Genomic DNA, 21,627 nt, shown 5'->3' on the forward strand with positions numbered 1-21,627 from the left:
GAATCAAAATTCAGTGAGAATGGCACTAATTTCTCATTATCCACATTCTTGCAGCAAGGATTTTGACAAAACTGATGTCCTGGAAGAACAGTTGTAACTCCATTAATTGATTTCTATCTCAGTAAGGCAAGAGACTTACTGTTTACTTTGAGCTAGAACAAAAAAAACCCTTCCTGGTGACTGAAATTATGAGCAAAACATCTAGACTGAGCTCTACACTCAGCTGTAGATTCACTTCAGTAGAACAGGATTAATACACAGCAGAATTATTCACTGCTTCTCTGATCAATGGATTGATTTCTATACTCATTTGGGGATTAACAGCCTCTGGGTTACCACGATTCTTTTATGACTGTGCAAATATTTAATAGCCAGACTATTTTTTACATTCTAAATGGCATCAGGTTTCACTCTGGCACTTTAAACCAGTATCAGGAGGACTTCTGCTTCTATCCTTCAAGTTCAACCTTGTAGTTTTGCAACTCATAGTGGACCACCATTCTTATTAATTTATTAACTTCAGCATTTTCTCGTTACTAAAAGCACAAATCTCTCTGTGCATGCCAGATATGAAGCTTCAGTACACACTGAATGTTCCTTTGGTTTGTTACTCTCTGGAGGCAGATACGCACCTAAATACCCAATGATACATGACAGTGGTTTCCTGGTGCTTTTTATCTTCAGAGGATTCCCAGCAAGTTCACAATGTTGATCTGCATCTGAGAATTTTAAAGAATAAAACTCAGTTTAAATATGTTGCCATTATAAACAGATTTAGGACACACCAACCAATTTCTGACTTGAATTTTTAACACCAAGTTCTTTATTTCTTTTGGCCCACCTTTTAGGTTCTCTTTTTTTCCACCAATACTTATATTCATGAATATTTAAAGGCAGGACAGGTCTTCATTCATGCAAGTGATGATTTGTTTTTTAACTTAATGTAAGTTTTAACACCAGTTAGATTGTAATTTTTGCTTACAAAGTCTTTCTGGAGATAGTCAACCAGGCAAATGAAACACAGATGAAAATATGAATACTAAAAGAAATGTAGTTTTGGCTATTAATAGTTATTTACATTTAATTATTTTTTGTTTTCTACAAGCTTCTCTGTCTCTAAACTGGGTAATACAGTTAAGGACTTAAAGCTAGGACTACTGATTTTTGTCATACAACCCTTCACTGTAAACTTTTCAATGAAATGGTCAGTTGTAACCAAGTACTACAGAGCTCAAAGGTCTCAAAGACTGTAACTTTCTGCTAAGTACATGAAAATGAGCAGTGCAGCAACTGTCTTAAAATTCCTGCTGCTACTGTGAACAAACAAGCAGAGATTCCATCCATGTGTCCCAAACACAAAGTGCTAGCATAAAAATGTTCATGCTTAGACAATGAAGTCAATCAACTTAAGGCAAAAATTGACAAGGCACTAGGTTTCAGTAAATAATTTCAAGACAACTGGAAATAGACCATCTCTTTTTTCATTTGAATTATTCAGAATGAATGGGTTATTGTCTTCCAAGAGCACATAAAAGCCCCCATACAGAACTTCCAGTATCCCTACATTACAGGTATTCTGTTCTGGACAAAATTGCATTCATACAGTGATTATATAGATTGGGAGCTCTCTCAAATGAAATAACTTCCCACAAATACCTACCTACAAGTTTTACAGAAGGGTCACATTATAAATAGATTATAATTGCAACTCCCGCCTGTGTTTGAGCAAACTCTTCATTGCTTGCACATTTGCTTCATTCCAGAGACAGAGTAAACAGGAACAGGTAGAGGATAAAACACCATGTAGAAGAATTTACAATCCCTTTATCTATTCTAATCTAGTTCTGGGCAAAAATCATGAAGATCGTGAATGCACAGCAATGACTGGAATAGGTATTTCAGATGTTCAAGAAGTTGTTTTCAGTGCAGCAGGCAACTTACTTTAGTACATTAAGGAATCTACCTAAAATTCTGGAAATATCAATGTGTTTCAAAAGATCCAGAGCTCTAATATTGAGCACATGAAGTACTTAATTATTTTTTCTTAATCACCAGGCTCAGTAAAACATACTGTGTTCAGGAAAAGAAAAATAATAAAAAATGCAAACCTGGTGCCTTGAATATTTTTAATATTGCAAAATAGTATTTTAAGTGGTGGAGGGGAATGGTGTGTCTCCACTGACTCTCTCAGTAAAATAAGCAGAGGCTATACAGTATTTTACAGCTACTTTGAGAACAGCAAAGCATCGCCTTAGAAGTAATTAGCAAGAAAATTTTCCATCTACGTGTCTTCACTGTATAAAAAGATACTGAATCATGAAGTGGTATTTATATGCTGACTGGGAATACACACTGCAAGGAGAGCACAGTTTTTATGCTTGAGATAAAGCATGTTCATCAAAGGTGTGTATTCCAAAGCACACATATCTATTGAAACAATAAAGTATGTTTAACAGTAGCAAACTTTGATCCACAATAAGGTGCTTCCATAAAAAGTATAATAAAGTTTACGGTCTTTATGCAGAACACAGAGAAAAACATAGAAATCATATTGTGCATCATTCTCAAGTGTAATACCAGAGAATAAAATTTGGGTAGGAAGTTATCAAAACTCTCAAAATTTGTAGCAAGTCTTAAAATCAAATATGATCTTTTATATGAACAATAAAAATCTTAGTAATATCAGTGAAATAGTGAAAGTTATGAGAAAAAATACATTTATAACAAGGATGAATCTTATATTTTTTAGTGTATTTTTCCAACATAGCAAAAGCAGAAAGTGTGCTGGTGTCTGTAGCAATAGATTATGAAGGTGTGAGGAAAATATACAAGAAAGATAAAGGCCCAGCAGAAAAGCCAAATGCATTCCTTGTATCACTATTCATTGCAGAAGCACTTAAAGAAGCTCACTTTCAAACTGCTTTTACGAGGGAAGTGTGAGAACTGTGTCACACTGAAGCGTCCATAGGAGATATTTCAAAACAAATTGGTTAATCAGTAAAACCAAGTTACCGGGACCAAATGGAATTCATCCAAACTGCTGAGCAGAAACGCTGCTGGTGTTCAATGAATGCTTAAATGGTCTTGGTTCAAGAGAACAAAAACAGGGGAAATGTGATAACATTCTTCAGTAAGTAGGTCTGCAGAGTGGCAAAAGGTTGCATTATTAATAGAGGCACATGGTTAAATTTGGAAACATCAAGGGAGCCAACAAAGTCCTTGGAAGGGAAAACAAGTTTAATGTGTTCTCATTCCTCAGCGGTGTGTCCTTGCAGCTGGAAGGACAGTGGTGCCCAGGAGGAGAGAGCTCACCTCTCCCCTCCATGGTCCATGGCAAACAACAGCCAGACCCCGTGTTCAGCTCTGGGATCCCCACTACAGAGCAGACAGCACACAGGAGCAGGGCCAGCTGAAGGAGACTCACCAAGCTGATGGAGTGTTGGAGCACAGCACATACAGGGCTGGGGAAGCTGGGCCTGGGCAGCCCTGAGGTGAGAAGGACAAGGGGACACTGAGCCAGAGACTTCTCAGAGGAACACAGGGACAGGACAACACACTGCTCCTGTCTGTGCCCACAGCCAAGCTGGGAGACAGGGAATTGTTAGATATAAGGACAAGATTATTTACTTTGAGGTTGATCAAACACTGGAGCAGGTGCCCAGAGAAGTCCTGCAGTCTCCAACCTCGGAGATACAAAAAGCTACATGGCCAAAAAGCCCATGAGCACGGGAACCTTGTGCGAGAGGTGGGATTAGAGACCTCCAGGGTCCCTTCCTACTTACACGTCCTATAATCCAGTAACTGACTGTCTCACAGGATCCTCTGAGGGGACCATGACCTGTCCACATGCAGCTGATCTGGCATTTCAGAGAGCTTTCACCAAACTGTGTCACCAAAAATCTCTTCTGTCCAGCTGTTACAGGGTAAAACAGGCTTTTTCAGGAATTGGCACCTTATTAAAATTAATTGTCTATGTAATCCTCAAACGATCTCTTCTGTTCAACATACAAAAGGTCAGGAAAAGAGGTGATTAGAGAGTTAAATTTTCCTGATGAGAAATTTCTGAGCATAATCAAAGCTAAAACTGGTGGCAAATGATATGAGCAGCATAAAGTAATGCATGTAAGTGAATTCTGAAGGGGTAAAATAACCATAATATATAGATATAATGATGGCTCCTACACCACCACAAAGCAGAAGAGTATTCATGGAGTCAGTATCAACAGCTTTCTAAAAACACCTAGACAATACTAAAAAGAAATCAAAATCAGAATGTTAGAAAACACAATGATAGGACAATAGAAAGATGGCTTTGTAAAATTATGAGAAATGTGTATCTTGAAGTGCACATAATTTGAGGCACCATAACCCTGAAGAGGATACAGCACAACTAGAAAAAATCCAGGAAATAAAATTACAAACCAGAATGTGAAACACATTTTTTATGAGGCTTTAAAGATGCCAAGCATGATGACTGATGTGGGCATTACAGAGGTGAATGAAATCAGTAATGCCAAGAAAAAGATGATAACAAATGAGGCTGTACTTCTAGAAATGAAAGTATTTTCTAATTATTTCCTTTTTTAAAAAATTAGATTTGTAGGTCTCTTAAGCTTAGAGACACTCTCATTAACAAGTTGACATTCCATCATATCTCTGTCAAAATGCAGATTATCTAATGAATTACTGTATTCCCTGAATTGTATTTTTAGAAACTCTGGAAAAAAATAACATCTGTTAATTATTTTGCTGGCTATTAAAACCTGGCACAAATTGTATTCAAAGATAACAACAGAGAAAATATTTTCATCCTTGATACAGCTAAAAGCTCTTCCATTGCTATCAAAATCAAGGATGCAAAACATAGTTTGTGAACCAACACCCATAAATGTTACTCAATTCAGATGAATGGGTAGCTTTATGTCAATAAAATACAAACTTTATGCTTACAAAGACAAATCAGTAACATTTTACATATTCTACTGTTTTCCCTTGCCTTTGTTTCATAAATGAGATCACTAGCAAGTACTATGTACCACAATTGCTAATAAATCTGAGGATTTAAACATAATAAATTTTCATCGTGATCAGTACACCCATCTCCAGATATATTATATAGATAATATATTACCATGCACTGAAAACATTTTAACAATCATGTCTACACAGACAGCATGTAGTTATCCAGATCTAAATTACTATAATTAATACATATATTTATAGTGACAAAGCTATATCCAAGCAATGGGAAAAAAAAAATTCCCTGAGAAGCCTCCCTGTGCTGAAGCAATAATGTTTACAGGCACATGGCTCACTGCCAGGCATTTATCAACCTGCCTGTGAGCTGCAAACAGATCCAGGCTCGTCAGTGACTGCTGAGAAGAATGCTCACTTTGCTTTTCTCTAATTAAGAGACCTTCCCCAGACAGGATGGTTTTGCTTAACTTCCTAAAAAAGCATGCAATATATTCCAGCTAAAAAGGAGGCAGTGCATGAGATTTAGACCAGGAGAATTTCATCTTACCAAAGCAGTTCACCAATTCTAATTATTCCTGAAAAACCATCACACAAGTTTATTGTCACCAACCACAGTGAGTCTATTAAGTTCAGGCAGAACAAAGTTTGAGCTTTCCATGATGGGCTGTGCTCCTAGCAGGAGGTGCTGTGCCTTCTCAACCTCCTGGTGGCCATCCTGAGATTGAACTGGGATGTAAATGCATCATCACCACTACCTCCTGCTGGCATCTGAGCAGGGGTCATGCTACAGGCTTCATTAATGACGAAAATCTAACTCTCTACACTGTCTGAAGGAATAAAGAACACAGAATAGGACCTTGCTTTCTGCCAGTGGATATAATGGGCTGAGGGAGAGGATGTGGGTGGACATCCAATAAGAGAAAATGCTCTGTTCAAAACCTGGTTTTCACTTAAAAGATGCTTGGGTCTTAGGTTATCACTCCCAGAGGCTTCCATGCTCTTCCAAGACAGCAGAAGTACTTGCAGATGCATTCAGCTACACAAGTGGAATGCAAACACCAATTTATTTTATGACTGAGCTCTGACACAATTGTTCAGACAGTCTTTCTCAGATCTGGGAATCAGTTTCATTTACAACCTGGCACTTCAAAATACTGCACAAGACTGAGTGGGCATAAAACCTGGTATGCAGCTGGGATAAATGCCCTACCAATCCTGTCTTCAGATTTTATGGTTGCTGAGTGTTGTTACGGTGCCTAATGCAATATAGTTGGGAAATGCAGAAATACATTTTCAAGAACTGGTTTGGCACACACCGTCAGGTGAGACTGACAAAGCATCTAAGCAGCCATTAGATTAAAGTTTCTGCAAACCAACATGGAAAACAAATCCCAAATCAGTTCTTGGGCATCGTAACCATCTTATGCATATCACATAATGGGTGACCTGGTACTCTGGCCAGGTTACTAGTTAAGAATGACTGTAACATTTCTAATACCAACACAGATATTCATTCAATACTGTAATTACTCAGTGGATCCAGCATAGGAAATCATTACTGCTGATTAAGAATCTTGTTTAAAAATCTAAAAATTATTTGCTTCAAGATAACATTAGAAAAGAATTCAGGGTATTCTGAGGAAAAGAGAGACTATTTAGTTATAACATTAAAATCTATAGAGTGCACTGAGAACAGGTCACCAGATGTTAGCACAGGAACAAAACTATTAAATATTGTTTTCTTTACTTTTTGTCTTTACTAGAGCAAGAATATGACAATGACAATGCAGGTAAGAGCACTGTAATGATTCCACAGAAAGAGATTGCCAGAAACAGGACATGGATTGTGGATATGTGTGTGTGTACAAAGAAATGAGACTTATATTAGTTGAGGTATAATTTGGTTTTCACCACTAGAACGTTATTTTAATGCTGTGATCAAAAACCAATAACAGTTGCGACCTTTTTTTTTCCTCAACCTATGTTAGGTCTAATCAGAAAGCATCAGAATTCAAAGGGACAAAATCCCAAGGTCCAAAATTTGTTTTAAGCAAAAGGAATAATTAAAGTCAGACACTACAGGGGAAAAAAGAAAATCTTTCTACTCTTGCCATCAATCTGATGTAGAACTCTTTTACTCAAAGAAGCAAAGAGAAAACACTCACAGCACTGCCAGGCTGAAGCAAGAATGACTATTTCCTGCTGAAAAGCTCAGCTTTTCACTCGTCTCTTTTAAGGTTGAACATGCATTCTAGTATGATGATTAACAGTTGGATGAAATTTATTTCTTCTGCTTTTTTTTTCTCCTTTATACAAAAGTTTAATGTTCTGATTTTTTTTTTTTTTTTTTTTACTTCAGTGAGTGAGAAAAACAGGGATATGGATAAAAATATATAAGGTTCAAGCGAACTTCTAAATTTTCCTCCATGATTCAGAAGATATATAAATTTAAAGGTACAATACCTTTCTCTCCAGAAAGTAACTTTTATTTTGGATTGAGGATTGAAAATATAATCCTAATCTAGCCTCAGACATACTTCTTCCATGAAGAACAACTCATTTTATTCACACAGTCAACACATGGTTTCCTGAAATCTGAAAATTGTTCCTGACTTGTACAGATTTAAAAGAAGAAAGAAGATAGCCAAAAGAACAACTGAAAAATTAGACAAGGACAATGAACAGAAATATTCAGCAAGTTTTGGTGTACTGCAGAAGTAGGTGAAGAGTTTGCATATGCGTAATGTCTGGTCTTAAAGTACATAAAGGGAAAATAATTACTCAAAATCAGATTTTAAGCCTCCACGGAGTAAATTTCTTATAAACAATGCAGACATCACCTGCATCCCAGATGAGTATGCTGGGAAAACATTTAGTGTTAATCTAGTGAACATGGTTATAAACCCCACATCCAATGATCTTAAAAGTTCTCTTCAATTCTAATACAATTGACAGTATGATGAGCCAGCATGGCTCATCCTGGAATACCAAGCATCTGCTCCAAGAACTATATATATGGAAGACTGGAAATCATAGTCAGACAGTGTGAACAGTAAAACAATATGCTCAGTGCAGATACAAAAGCTTTTGAAATATTCAGCGACTTTGCAGCAGAATTTACACACATATGCAGGTGAAGAGACTTACTGTCACTATCTACAACAACTGACCGCCTTTTGTCATGCTACTAGAAATTCATCAGGTCTTTATATTTTGGCTATAAAAAGAACAAGCAGAATAGAGAATTTTATTTAGAACTAAAATTTAAAATTGGAACAGAGAAAATCAAAATGATGCAACTATGATGTAATAATAAATGAAGCTATCATCCCCCTCTGATTGTCACAGTGATAAAGGACGGTATTGCACAGCACATTTAAATCACTATGAAACCGCAGCTCCTGATTTTTTTACCAGCCCCACCGAAAAAAAATGCAACATGTACAGATCTAGAGGTTCTTCTTGGCAAATGAATAAAAAAACAGTAGAAAAGCACACTTCATGATGCCTTGTAGGAAAAATGTATGTTGTGGCACTGATTTTCTCTTCCTGCTCCATAATTTTGTTGGTGTCTACTTTTGAAACGAGGTATTAGTTATCTCCTTTTTAATTAATTTGAAATGTTTCCACAGCCTACGATCTGTTCAAGGCAACCAGACTTTATCCAATGTGTCAGTGATATGCTGGACAAACGAAAAAAAAAATAAAAAAATGAAAAGCAAAAGCGTATAGACAAGAAATGTTTATTGAAAAAAGAAAATAAAATTAAAAGACAAAAAAAAATGGGTGGGAAGCACGGCACACAGAACTAAGAATCAAAAAAACATCTTACATTCTGCCTTAATGGCAGCACAGTTAATAGGGACAAAGGGGCGTCGCGCTGCCTGCCGCAGCCGGAGGGTGTTTTTGCAGACCTGCCGGGCCAGCTTTGTCCAGCAGGTGGTGTGCAGGAAGAAAGCCTGCCGTGTTTTCACCGCCGACTTGGGGCTGCCCGTGTTCCGCACCGGGGTGCCCTGCGTGGCCTGCCGGGACAGGTGGGTCCGCACGTGGGGCTCCTGCGGGAAGGGACAGACAGAGCGTCACACACAGCACTCCAACATCCCCCAGCCGGACAGAAACACTGCAATAAGCTAATAAAATGTCTAAGCATGTGGACCTGGTATTTTCTGAGCCTGAGCTCTCTTCCCAAGGGAAACTTTTCAACAGTTTTCTTTTTCCCCAAAACAATGTTCTTTTCCCATAACAACAGGTGTCATTTGCTATTTCTGTTACTCAGTCAGTGGGAGAGGTGTCAGCCCTATGGAACAATAACGTGCCTTTTTAGTGAAGCATGTTATAAAAGGGCTGAATGAATTGTAAATAAAGCTACTGATTCCTACTGCCTTCCGACTGAAGTCAAGCATCTTTATTTCGTGTCCTGTTGCGACATAAGCACAAAAAACCAGGCCCATGTAGGGAGCTGTAAGCCATAGAGCAGACAACTCTATTGAGAGTGGATACATAATGCCATCCTAAATGAGATATTGTATAGTATATTTAACATTTCAGAGGTAACACACCATTTGAGTGACAAATTGACATTTGTACACCAAAAATGCAGGAAGCACATGCTTGTGTATACAAGAAGTAGACAAACAAAGATATGGCAAAGCCTGAGCACTGTACAGTTCTACTTAACACAGAGAAAGGATTAATAAACTGAGTTTTGTAACACCAAAGTTGAATACATACGTAAAAAACATTCCATTAAATAATCAAATCACAGCAGACTTACGAAAGCACCACGTTTTGTTCTAGAAAAGTTTGCCTACTCAATCCTACCTCTGTAGGTTGGCTGGAAGACAGTTTATCTTCATCTGTCTGTGTGGGCATTTTCAGGCCACCATATTTCTTCCAATAAATCCAGCAAGATGCACACAACCTACATTGCATATTAGGAGGGCCCCAAGAATACCACTGGTGAGACTGTGGAGCTAAGGAGGAGAAAGCAGCACAGGTGAACTGGTGCATGCTACATTCACTACAATAAATCCAAATGCTGTTATTGATGACTATATATGGCCATAACACATGCCAACATCAGAGCATTGTATGGATAAACATTTAAAATATTTGACATGGAAAGTAAGAACTGGAACTGTTTTGTTGGTTTATTTTTTTTTTTTACAAAAGCACCATGGAAGTCAACTCCATATGAAAATGCTTTTATAATTCATTTCAAACCAGAGACTTTGTATTGCTGAGATTTTCTCCCAGGGGACTACCAGAAAAAAAAACCCCAAACCCACTATTCCTAATCTCACCCTGGAAGACAGGCTTATTATGTTGTATTTTCTATCTATTCTCATATAACCTCTGTTGAGGGCTGCTATTTAAAGAAGTCCAACAAAAATTATCAGAAACACACAAAATACTAGAAAGAAATAATAGTCCTCCCCATATTCCCCAAAAACAACAGAGGGGGGGAAAAGCCAAAACCATTCAAAGAAGAAAAACAGCTCAAAAAGCCTGTAGCCTTAAAGGAAAACCAAGGATAAATTTGAATCTAGCTTTGTGAAGGTAAATGAATAATATATCAATGCCATCACATACTACTTAAATGTTCTGTGCTTTATGAATTGTTAAAAAATAAATCATAAAGTAATTTGAATACTTTAATTAATACAGTGATGGCAGCTCTAACTTTAAAGTCATTTCTCCCATAAGAGTAATTGCAAATTATCCTGTCACATGCTAATGAAAGTACATACCTTTTGTTTTTTTAACAGCACATATTAAGATTCACCTAAATTCTTGACTCATTAGAAAAATGTATTTACTTACTGTAGCAGCTTTCACAAGCCCGACTTATTACTGTGGCTTGTGCCTGGTAAGAGGCTCCCATTGCTCCATTGACTGCAGCAGGTTTCCCATTGTTGCTGGATATTTGATTGGGATTTGGCTTATTGCTTTAAATAAAAGTTTTAAAAAGTTGAGAAAAAAAAAGGTGGTTTTATTAACTGGTTAGTCAACATGAAGACAAACAATCTAATTCTGGAATTCTGATGTGTGCTTACAATATCTATAAAATCTTCTCTAAACAACAATAGTAATTTTTGTACTCATCTATTATTTTCAGCATTGCCTGACACTTGCTATGTTAAGAGTTGCTCTGATACTCCAATTTACAGCTCTTTAGCGTGCTCACATGGTCTAAGCCACTTGGCAAGCTCATAAAAGTCCAAGTCTCAGAGTCAAAGCATTACAAAAGTCTGACACAGCCCGGAGTTTAAGAAGGTGGTTCTAGTCAACAGAAAAGACTTTACAAGTAGAGGATGGACTTTGGGTGAAGTATACCAAGAGTAGCAAGGTTGTTCATCCCAGGAAAGGGTCAAACAACCTGCTGTCTGAAAAAGGAGTACTCTCAGTAATACAAATGTCTTATAACCATGGCAAAACTCATATACCAGGTTGCTCTGTCTCAGTTCTCTTCTAAACTACTTCCTCTCTGAGAAGGCTGACTAACTGTTTTTGGATATTTCAGTTTGGCTTTTAAAATATCATTATATTGTGTCATTCTTGTAAGTATTGAAATTTCTAATACTTCAGTGAAGTAGGACTTTACAGATTAATTAATTCAGAGAGCATTAATATAATCCTCACTAGATGAAGTGCAATATTTCCAGAGTTTCAACTCTGTGAATCTTAATTACCCTCAATACAATGCAAGGCTGGATAAATTGATTCCTAAGATAATTATTTGTCACTTTAGATAGGACAAAATATATTCAAGAAAAGTTAAAATGACAATTGAAGAAACTTCTGCTGTATCGAGTCTCTATTTCAAATGCCAACAAGTCTGCCTCCTGCCTTCTCCTTTTTTACTATACCAGCAAGAGACAATTTTATAGTTTCCACAAATTCTTTATCCTGTGCTCAAGGTACAGGAGAAGAGATCAAAAGACAATTAAGTCTTCCACATTATGATCTGTTGCTTAGTTACCTTTCAGAAAAGCCATGAATTGAAAGGGACTCTCTGGTATTAAGGACAGAACCTTGCATTTACAGGAAATACCTAATGATCAAGTTCAAAAAGGTATTCAGCTCTGAGAATCAATTCTACTCAGATTCCAAATGCCATAAATTAGTCTTGAAGCAGAGCATTTAGCAATGACCACTGCAGATATCAAAAACTTGAGAAGTCCTTCCATCCTCCTACTGTTGACTAGGGATTTTGTCTTTAAATGAAGGCAAAAGACAGGCAGTAAGATAAAAACACAAAAATCCCACATTTTGAAACACGATTTGTCATTCAATACAGCTGGTCCCTACTGTGAACATATTGAACATCCATAATTGTCCACATGGACCAAGGAAAATAAACTGAAATAGCATAATGTAAAGATTCAGCAACTTATGGTTTTCCTAAAGCAGCCACTCATCTGAGAAGGTTAGGGAACACTCATAGTAGAGTTTTTAGCTTTTCTTTTAAACAATGTGACTTATTAGAGATGTGAGCTTTGAAACTCACATAATTTGTTCTAAGATTAAAATAATTAATTTAACTGTCTGCTGCTTTCATTGTTACATCTGTTTAAGAGAGAAAAGCCAGTATGAAATATGGAAATGAAACTATTGTTTGTAATTTATACAACCCATGAAAAATCTTTGCAAAGTACTTCCTTCGGTATTACATTCCTCTGTTATACAAACACAATGATGGGAAGTTCATATATAAGTAAACTAATATACACACAGAAAGCTTAGAAAAAAGAGATTTGTAATCCTTTCTCTTGCCATAATATAGAGGAAATTATGAATATGAAGGAGGGATTTTATCTTTTTTTCTGCAAACAACATGTTAACAGAAGCAGATATAGCACCCAGTTTAAATCTAAAAGAAACACAGATCAAAACCCCCTCAGAAGAAAACAAGATTGCATTAATAGAACATGGTCAAAGATAGAAGGTCTGGGGCTCTGTGCTACCTTTCATTTAGAACCAGAACAACTCTTGTCTCTAGATGAAGAACAGATTTGATCAGCCAGATAAAACTGTAATGGGAAATTATCTGATTTTATTTTATGTAACTACATTACCAACTGCTTCTATTTTGAAATATTGCATTTGCGCAAATGTGAAGTGTTGTGCGGCAGGGATTTGGAAGAGATTACTTTGGAAAAACTGCTTTTTAAATTAATAGGCTCTTCTCGCATGTGAATAGTCTACAGGTAGCAATTGATCAGCTTTTGTAAAACTTCTTATTCCAGACAAAAAGACTGCAGGTCAAAAACAAAGAGATCAATAAAGTAAGATGGTTTCACTTAAGACAAGAGTTTCTAGCATTTTCTGATTATATCTCTGCATATAACAAATCCTGTGAAAGTAACCATTAAAGAGATGACTAGGAAAATACATGCATGTAATTGCATGTTACTATTTCAATTTTATCTGTATATTACTCAAAAAAATGACTTTAGGTTATACTCACTAGGTGGGGATGTACACTTGTTTCAATTTACTTTCTGCTTCAGCTGCTTTCAGACGTTTCTAGTTGAAAAATTAACACATTAAAATATTTTATTATATTAAGGTATAACATTTCATAAAACTGAACACAATACACCTTTAAATTGTTTCTATTTTATGATTTTGCAAGACTCTCCAAAACAAGTGTAGAAATCTACATGTAGAAAATCATGAAAAACAAATTCTCGATTTTTATTATTAGTTTGAAATCATAATACGCTGTTCTTCCCAGTAAAACTCACAGGCCACACATTACAAAACTGTAAAAATCATAATTGCAGTTTACATAAATTACATCTATATAAATATGTACAACATTGTGGCTACCCCTCATTGCAGAATTAAGCAGAAACTAAATGAATGAAATGGTGTTCCTAATAAGTCATGTAACAAAACTTCTTGTCTGCTCTGTCTGGACTGAGGCTGAGCTTTTATAACACAGTACAAGTAATAATAAAGTCCACTGACTCTTAGAAGTAACTAAACACTTACTAGCATTAAATGCCATCAAAACTGTGGCTCAGGAACATCACAGTAACAGGACAGCTATACTGCTGTCAAGATAGTCTGAATTTACTAAATCACTACTTTCTTCATACTTGCAACAAATTCAAACCATTTTGTATTTCTATAATGTTGAGAAGTTTTAGTTATTGCTGTATATTATACATGTAACTAAGCAGTTTTTTCAGCAGTGGCACAAGAAATAAAGAGTTCAGGTGTCTACAGGTTATCCAAAACATTTGTATGTAAAAGATGAAGAAAAAGCATTATTTCCCTGCACTTTCTGTACTCAAGACATTACTTCTGTTCACTTAAGAGAGAAAAAGATGAGAGAAAAAGATTTTAAACCTGCTCAATTTCATTTACAGATGATAACAAAACGGAGGGGACACATTTATATTCAGCAATAATGAATCAGTTCTACCTGTCTTTATCAGGTGATTAAAGTTTAGTCCTTCATTTCACCTACAATAGCCACTTCTCCTCTCTGCTGTACTCCTATTTTTTGATATCCAACTTTTGCAAGGCTTGTAATTCAGGAAAATATTTCAGACCTTGAAAAAACTACCATTAGATGACACTGCTCTGAGACTCCTTTGCCTGAGCCATGAGGTGAGTTACAGGGTTATTCAGCTTTACTGGCCCAGCAGTCTGACTAAACCTCCTGGTGTAACTGCTGTTCTTTCCCATTTCATTAAGTTGCCTCTGTATATAAAACTCTCACTTATAAAAACTGCATCTCTAAGGAGTAATGTGTAACAAATAGACTTCTAATCAGTCCATGCCACCATTAATTAATTCCAAAGTAATATGAGACCTCCTTCTCACTTATCTCCAAAACAGTTTTTTGGTTTTTTTTCAACAGTTTTTTGGTTTTTTTTCCTTACAGCTTTTTGCTGTTCACAGTTGTTAGGAGCTACAGAAGTGAATCCCACTGACACTGCTGGTGCAGTTGCAATCTTTCCCCAGTGCCAGGCTTGGCAACCCCAGCTCTACCTTCAGCAGGCCCATAGAAAAATGCAAACATGGTCTGCTCTGCCTGCTTGGGTCAGTTTTCACAAGAGCAAGGAGAAAGAACAACAGCAGCACCATGCTCCAAGTCTCATAAAGTGGTAGTTTTTAATCTGAGAACATTTCACAGCCCCAGCAGAGGAGCTCTCAATGGTGAATTCCCTCTGACTAACAGCAGGACACAGGTTTTCCACAATTGTCTCTTGTTTGTTTCCATATTATATACAACAAAATAGAATTTGTTTTCAGCCTGAAAGAAGAACATGAAACTGCCAGGCAGTGGCACACATTCCTCAGAGCTTCCTAGCAAACTGGCTTTGTTCTGTAAAAACAATGAGTAAATCTCACTGCACAGCTACCATGAGCAAAAGTGAAAATATAATAAGGGGCAAGAGAGGAGGAAAGTAGCCCTGAAGCACTGTCAGGATGTAAAGGCATGTGTAGGAAGCTGTATTGAACTGATGGCAGTGTCAATGAGAAGTGAATATATCACATAATTAAATTTTAGCATACTTTTAGTACTGGCATGGGGGTTGTAGGAATGCAATTTAACAATTGCTTTTCTCCTTTATTTACTAAATTGAATTATATACTGCCTTCTAAAAAAAAAACAAATCATGCAATGGCAATTCGGTACAAGCTATATTTTTCTACATTAAAATTATGGCTGATATTGGTCCCTAAAAGCAAAAGAACATGTCACAGCTTGAATTCTCACAGACATATCAACTTCTAAGTACAGAGAGAGAGGAAAGGATGCAGAAAGAATGCTACCAATAGTTGCAGTATCTGAGGTGAAATCTCTGTCTATCGAAATCTAGAGATAGAAGTGGTAAAAGCTGGAAGTTGAAACTGAAAGTATTTAGACAAGAAACAAAGCACCAGTTTGTAACAAGTCCCTGGAGCAATGTAATAAATTACTGGAGCAATGTAGAGAGAGCTGATGCTTTACCTGGAAAAAAAATTTACATCTTAAAGAGTATTTCAAACAGATCTTACAGACTGTATTGCAGGGGAGATCAAACTGCAGTAATCCAGTTTTTCACCTGGGGTCTACTCCTTTTAATGAACTAGCATTGAAAATGAATGCTTGTGGGTTTTAAGAGCTTTTGTTATGAATACCAACTTACAAATATTCCAACAAATTACCACTTCCCTAAATTAGTACTGTTTTCAACAGTGGAAATAAATAAATGAGAGGCAGATGTAATATATTGTTGCAGTAGAGCAATTTAGCTACCATTTGATATGTTCGCTCTTTTCCTCTTACGAAGTCTCAGTAAAGTCTTTTCCCATTGAATTGGACTTTCAAGGAGAATACCACAAATAAGTTTTCATTCAGTAGAAACAATCAAAACCTGGCCTTCCTCAAACACTACAAATAATGTAGTGGTTGTGAGAAGTGCCCTATCACCAGGAATGATTACCCAAGGCTGAATTGGTTTTATTTTATAATTGGATCTATTAAAGTTCAGAGGACTTTAATAGATCTTCCCTCCGCTTTGACTTGATGGGAAGCTGTTCTCTAAGCAAGGTGGTAGCAGTACCTCCACTGCCATTAAATCACCACATTTATAACTTAGCAAGAATATAATTTAGTAACAATTATGATAAAGAAACCTTTCTTGTACCTGACACAACACATCCAATTCACACAAAGAAATAAAGATAATTAAAAGCAATTTTTCATATTAAATCACACCAATCTAGAACTCAGAGACTGTATTTTAAGATTCAAGTATGTTCAATGACCTTTTTTTTCTTCCCAATCCCACCAGTCCCCCTGTCCCTCAAGCATGAGATTCAGAGAAGAATGACTCTAAAATTGCCATTTTATTACTGAATACATTTTCTCCCTGGATTACATTCAATTACCACTGCTTGTTCTTTTTGGAAAAAGGAAAAACCCTACAGATATTGATTTTACTGAACTGTATTAATTTCTACCATTCCACATAAAACTAAACAAGGGCACAATGAAATTCTGACCCCTTCTTAGGAATGATTACAGAAATGTTAACCATGATAAAAATTAACAGTGAAGAAAAGGAGTCAAAAATGAAATGAATGATGACAAACCTAGAAAAACATGTCTTTATATGGAACATATTATATTCCATTTGTATTATCCAGAGAACTAAAATCTCCTAGTGATACTCCAAGACTCTACCATGTGGTAAAAGACCTTCCTCTTACTCTTCATGCCCTAAAAAGATGTAGTGACAATTTCAAATAAAGTAGAACAACCTGAAGTAATCACCCCATCAATACATTTAATCTGAAACAAGTCCAAAGATCCACCTAATAGCACAGCTGTAGTTATTACAGCACAAAAATTATTTTCAATATACTGTCCATAACATCACCATAAATTATGCAGCAAATAAACGAGCTGTAAGCTTAAACATTAAATCAGAAATTAAAATGGAGTTTTTTAAAGTATTTTATGTCTAAACCAAGGAGTAAATATATAACAAATACAGTATAAAAAGAATCAACACTGACATTTTGCCTAAACCTGCTAAAAATATTCCAGTATTGGTACCCAATATAATCTTAACATGTTTTTGCTCCAGAGGAACCCAAACAGTTGTGCTCCAGAGCAACCCAAACAGTTGAACATTCCATCAGAAAGATGAACTGTGCAGAATGGTCTCGATTTTGAAATGCTGGTAATGCCAAAGTAATGCTTTGTCCAGAAGTACCAATAAAAGGTTCATAAAACCAGCAGCCACATCAACACAATGCATTTTCTGCTTCCTCCAGTCCCATGGCAGAGCTTCACAGCCTAAAGCATTTGCTCTGCAGCCTATTTCCATCTGATCCCCTGCTGAAGGAGGGACCAGGAATTCCATTGCTTCAAACCAGCATTCAATAGAAATAGGTTAAAAACCTCTTCACAGCTATGGGATGTACAGCAGGCATCAGAGGACTCAACAATACAGCCTGCAACAGCACAGAACCACTTGGAACCAAAGATTACCTTGGGCCTCCTATTATGTATCTTTTCAAGAACACAAACAGCTTTTTATGCTTTAACGAGACCATTTTTTTTAAAAGAATGCCTCAGACTGATTAATTCTAAAATATGCATTAAATTACCTGCTGCACATATCTGTCAGTGGTTTTCCACATGTAGTAATACTCAATGATGCTAGTCAGTGACTTCCAAGGGAGCTGAAAAACATTTGATACAAATTAGAGTGGTTCCAAGAAATTGCCATGTCCATGTCATGTTAAACACATGTTAAAATCAAGAATAGTTGAGACAAATACTAAAACCTGAATGTGTTAAATAAATGCATTAGAATACATATGCAAACAAACACATACTGCAATTAATAATACACAACCTTTCCTTATAGTTAACACGTATGCAGAATTACAGTATCACACATCCAAATCTACATGTAATTTATTCTGTTTAAGCCATATAGTTAAACAAAATGATCAAAAGAGAATGCAGATTTCCATTAGGAAACACACTAGGTAATATTTCTATTATACAGTGTGTCAGATGGAGAACAACGTTAGGACTAAAAGAAATCACCTTGACAAGGCTGTGCTTGAGTCTCATGATAATTTTACTCTTAAAAAATACAAAGGATACCATATTTAGTTCACAGATTTTTCATGTCCCATAACAACTCAGCTGCTCATACACTACCACTAGTTTTGCATGAACTCCCACATACTCTCAGCTATTATCAAGAAACAAAAGGATGCGAGGGACAAATGTTACCCTGAGCAACAAGAGTGATACTGACAATAAATATTTCACAAAAATCTCTGTACAAACAAGGCACCTTTGATAATGACAATTATTTTGGGTGCCTACATTCATCAGTAAAATAAAAATGTGTTAACCTAAGTGTAGGGGAGAAAATTAGGCAATCATTTTTAATTATCACCATATAATCTATTTAACTCCACAAGGTCTTTCTATAATTTAAATTAGGATGTCTCGTCCAAAATTCATGCAATTTTTCTTCATAACTTGGAAATGTTACTAATCTGTGTGTGATATTTGAAAATATCATTTGCTTTCTAGAAACGAGGATGATGTTTAGGAGCTTCCAGAAAATAAAGGTGTGGAAAGGGATCTTTCCAACCTTACTGACCTCACTAGGCAGCTTTCTGCAGGTCTTAATCCAAAAGAATACTTTCCTGCACCTTTAGTTAAATTCCGAAAAAACCAGAGGAACACATTCTCACACTGCCTCTCCCTGCATGCAGGAGCTCACTACTTTTCCAAGCTGCTTGATTCAGGTTCAGAATCAGAACTGTACCACAGTGTGTGAATCCCTGAACATTTACATTTGATCCAAAAGTAGCAGGGTATGAGATGCATATGCTGAATATGCAGTAACACAATTCAGGTTCTTAAAATCCATTTGCTTTCTCAGGTAAATTATGCCTTGAAAGAAATCTTCCCTCAAAAAGGCCAGTGACAAGAAGAAGTGTTTGGTGTGAGGTGACAGATGAAATGATTTTCAATCTCCAAGTCCACATTCTTCTTGGCATCCAGGTGAAATGCTGTTACCCCAACCACCTGCCATTGTCCATTAGTACATTTCACCATATCCATATTTATTTTCCTTCCTGAATCTTTATTAGCATGTTCATGCTACAAATAAGTAGCAATTTGCCATTTCTCTAGAAAATACTTTAATCAGTTTTAACTATGGCTGTGACACCAGTATGCTCATTCACTCAGTAGGCATCTACATTTAAAAAAAAGGTAATTAAGATGCTTGGATCAAATAACTGTAAACCTTTCACACTTAGATTCAAAACTTGGAAAAACTGTTTGACGGACTGAGTATGGATAACTTGTATTCCATTTACCTATGCATTTAATGCTCTGAACTGCCAGTGAAGCTGTGAACAGCCACAGAATAATATAGTCATTACCAAATTCTGTTCTTGAAAGAAGTAAATACACTCATCTGTATAACATTTTTGCAGGAGAAAAACAGCAAAAGCTATCAGCTCTACACAAACAGAGAGAGGGGAATTAGGTTTCTTTAGTTTCTCCAGGTTAAAAATACACCAATCAAATCAGATCAGCAAGAAAAATTTAGGATTATAAAGCATCCTAAAATGAACATAGTTATTTCTAAGGCATGTTTTCACACTTTTCTAAAGCTGGAAAACAGTTGCTCCTGCTTTCTAGAAACAGTTCCTATTCTTGATTACCAAGGGTTTTCCTACCATATTTGAGATGTAATAGTTATAAATTTGTGAAAAATGTTGATAATGAAAAACTAAGAATTAACAAGTACAACATCATTGTCTTACTGTTAGGAAAAGTAACAGTAAGACAATGATGTTGTACAAAAGTAATGCTTGGAGAACATAAAATATCCATTATTTTTCCGTTTTACTACTCTGTGTGAAATAATTCAAGCACATCAAGGAAATTGAATTAGCCTATAAGGTTTAGCTTGATTAGGATTCACACAGAGTCATAAAGATAGAAGAACCTCTCCTACATGAGCCAATGAGTCAACAGTTGATGAAAATTATTATTCAAATCTAGATGGTAACTTAATTACAAATGAGCATCTCTTATCTATGAAAAAAAAAAGGTAAATACTTTTACACCATTTAATTTATAACAATCTTGTTTACTAATATTTAGAGTTTGTAGCTTAACACTTGAGCTGCACATCGAACATCAAACAGTGGCAGTTCACAGTACCTGCTGAAAAAGTAAATGAATCTGCCCTTTACAGAACTGCCATGTAAGGGCTGCAATTGCAGCTGCTGTGCCTTGCAAATCTGGGCTCAGAACAGGAAACTCCTCTGGGATGTGATGACTCAGGCAGGTACTGCATCACCCTTCTGCTTCAGGAGACTGCTCCCAACCCCTTTAAAGCTGCCATGCAACGTGACTTTCTTGCCTGTCCTGTGGCACCACTGAGTGACTGCTGAGGTTGGAGTTTAATCTCAGGCACTGCAGACTTGAATTTTCTCATTAGATCCTACAGGGAGGCCCGGACAAACTCACACAAACACTATCAGTTCATTACCTTCTTTACCCTTGCTCTTAAAACACATGTAAGAGTACTTAAATATTTATCAATAAGTAAACTTATCAGTGGCTTACCCCTGCAGAGAGGGATGATAACAGATAGAAGTATTATCATAGAAAATCACTGCTTAGGTGCTACATATTTACACCTACTTCACCTTGCAGAAACTTTTCACATATCAGTGATCTAAATCTCAAAGGACTATTTTCAATGATTACTTAAAAAGCAAATGTGTGTTTTCAAATCCCTGCCCTTTTAGAATGCTACATAGGAAGTGAGAACATAGAAATTTTACACTAGAGAAATTAAGATATCCCAAGAACTACATAATGACTAACATAATTGAAAGATTTCAAATTACACAGAATTAAATAAAGACTGTGCACTCTTCTTAGTACCATACAAATTGAGATATAAAATAGATGTTCTTCTAAGGATGTTTTTAAATGACACTTTTCCAAAGGTAGTTTTAAAAGCTACTAAGAATAGAAAATATCCCTGTTCTAACTAAACGAAGCTATAATTAATTAGTGCCCCACATCCATTTGTGCTACACACTGACTCATGGTTAAGGTGCCCTTAGTAGGCT

At 36.2% G+C, this 21,627-nt stretch overlaps 1 protein-coding gene across 2 annotated transcripts in view; it reads right to left on the reverse strand.

Annotated features, from left to right (window-relative positions):
• Nucleotides 1-21,627, reverse strand: part of MTA3 (metastasis associated 1 family member 3) — a 131,333-nt gene that overhangs the window by 40,157 nt on the left and 69,549 nt on the right. For both annotated transcript variants that reach the window (XM_066316108.1, XM_066316109.1), the window contains exons 10-15: nucleotides 18,103-18,177; nucleotides 13,448-13,506; nucleotides 10,801-10,925; nucleotides 9,799-9,950; nucleotides 8,810-9,032; nucleotides 633-719 (exon numbers count right to left, since the gene is read on the reverse strand). In XM_066316108.1, the coding sequence (XP_066172205.1) occupies nucleotides 633-719; nucleotides 8,810-9,032; nucleotides 9,799-9,950; nucleotides 10,801-10,925; nucleotides 13,448-13,506; nucleotides 18,103-18,177 (721 nt within the window). The remainder of the gene's footprint in view (nucleotides 1-632; nucleotides 720-8,809; nucleotides 9,033-9,798; nucleotides 9,951-10,800; nucleotides 10,926-13,447; nucleotides 13,507-18,102; nucleotides 18,178-21,627) is intronic.

Source organism: Sylvia atricapilla, chromosome 3 (assembly GCF_009819655.1).
Source record: "Sylvia atricapilla isolate bSylAtr1 chromosome 3, bSylAtr1.pri, whole genome shotgun sequence".
Taxonomy (NCBI): Eukaryota; Metazoa; Chordata; class Aves; order Passeriformes; family Sylviidae; genus Sylvia; species Sylvia atricapilla.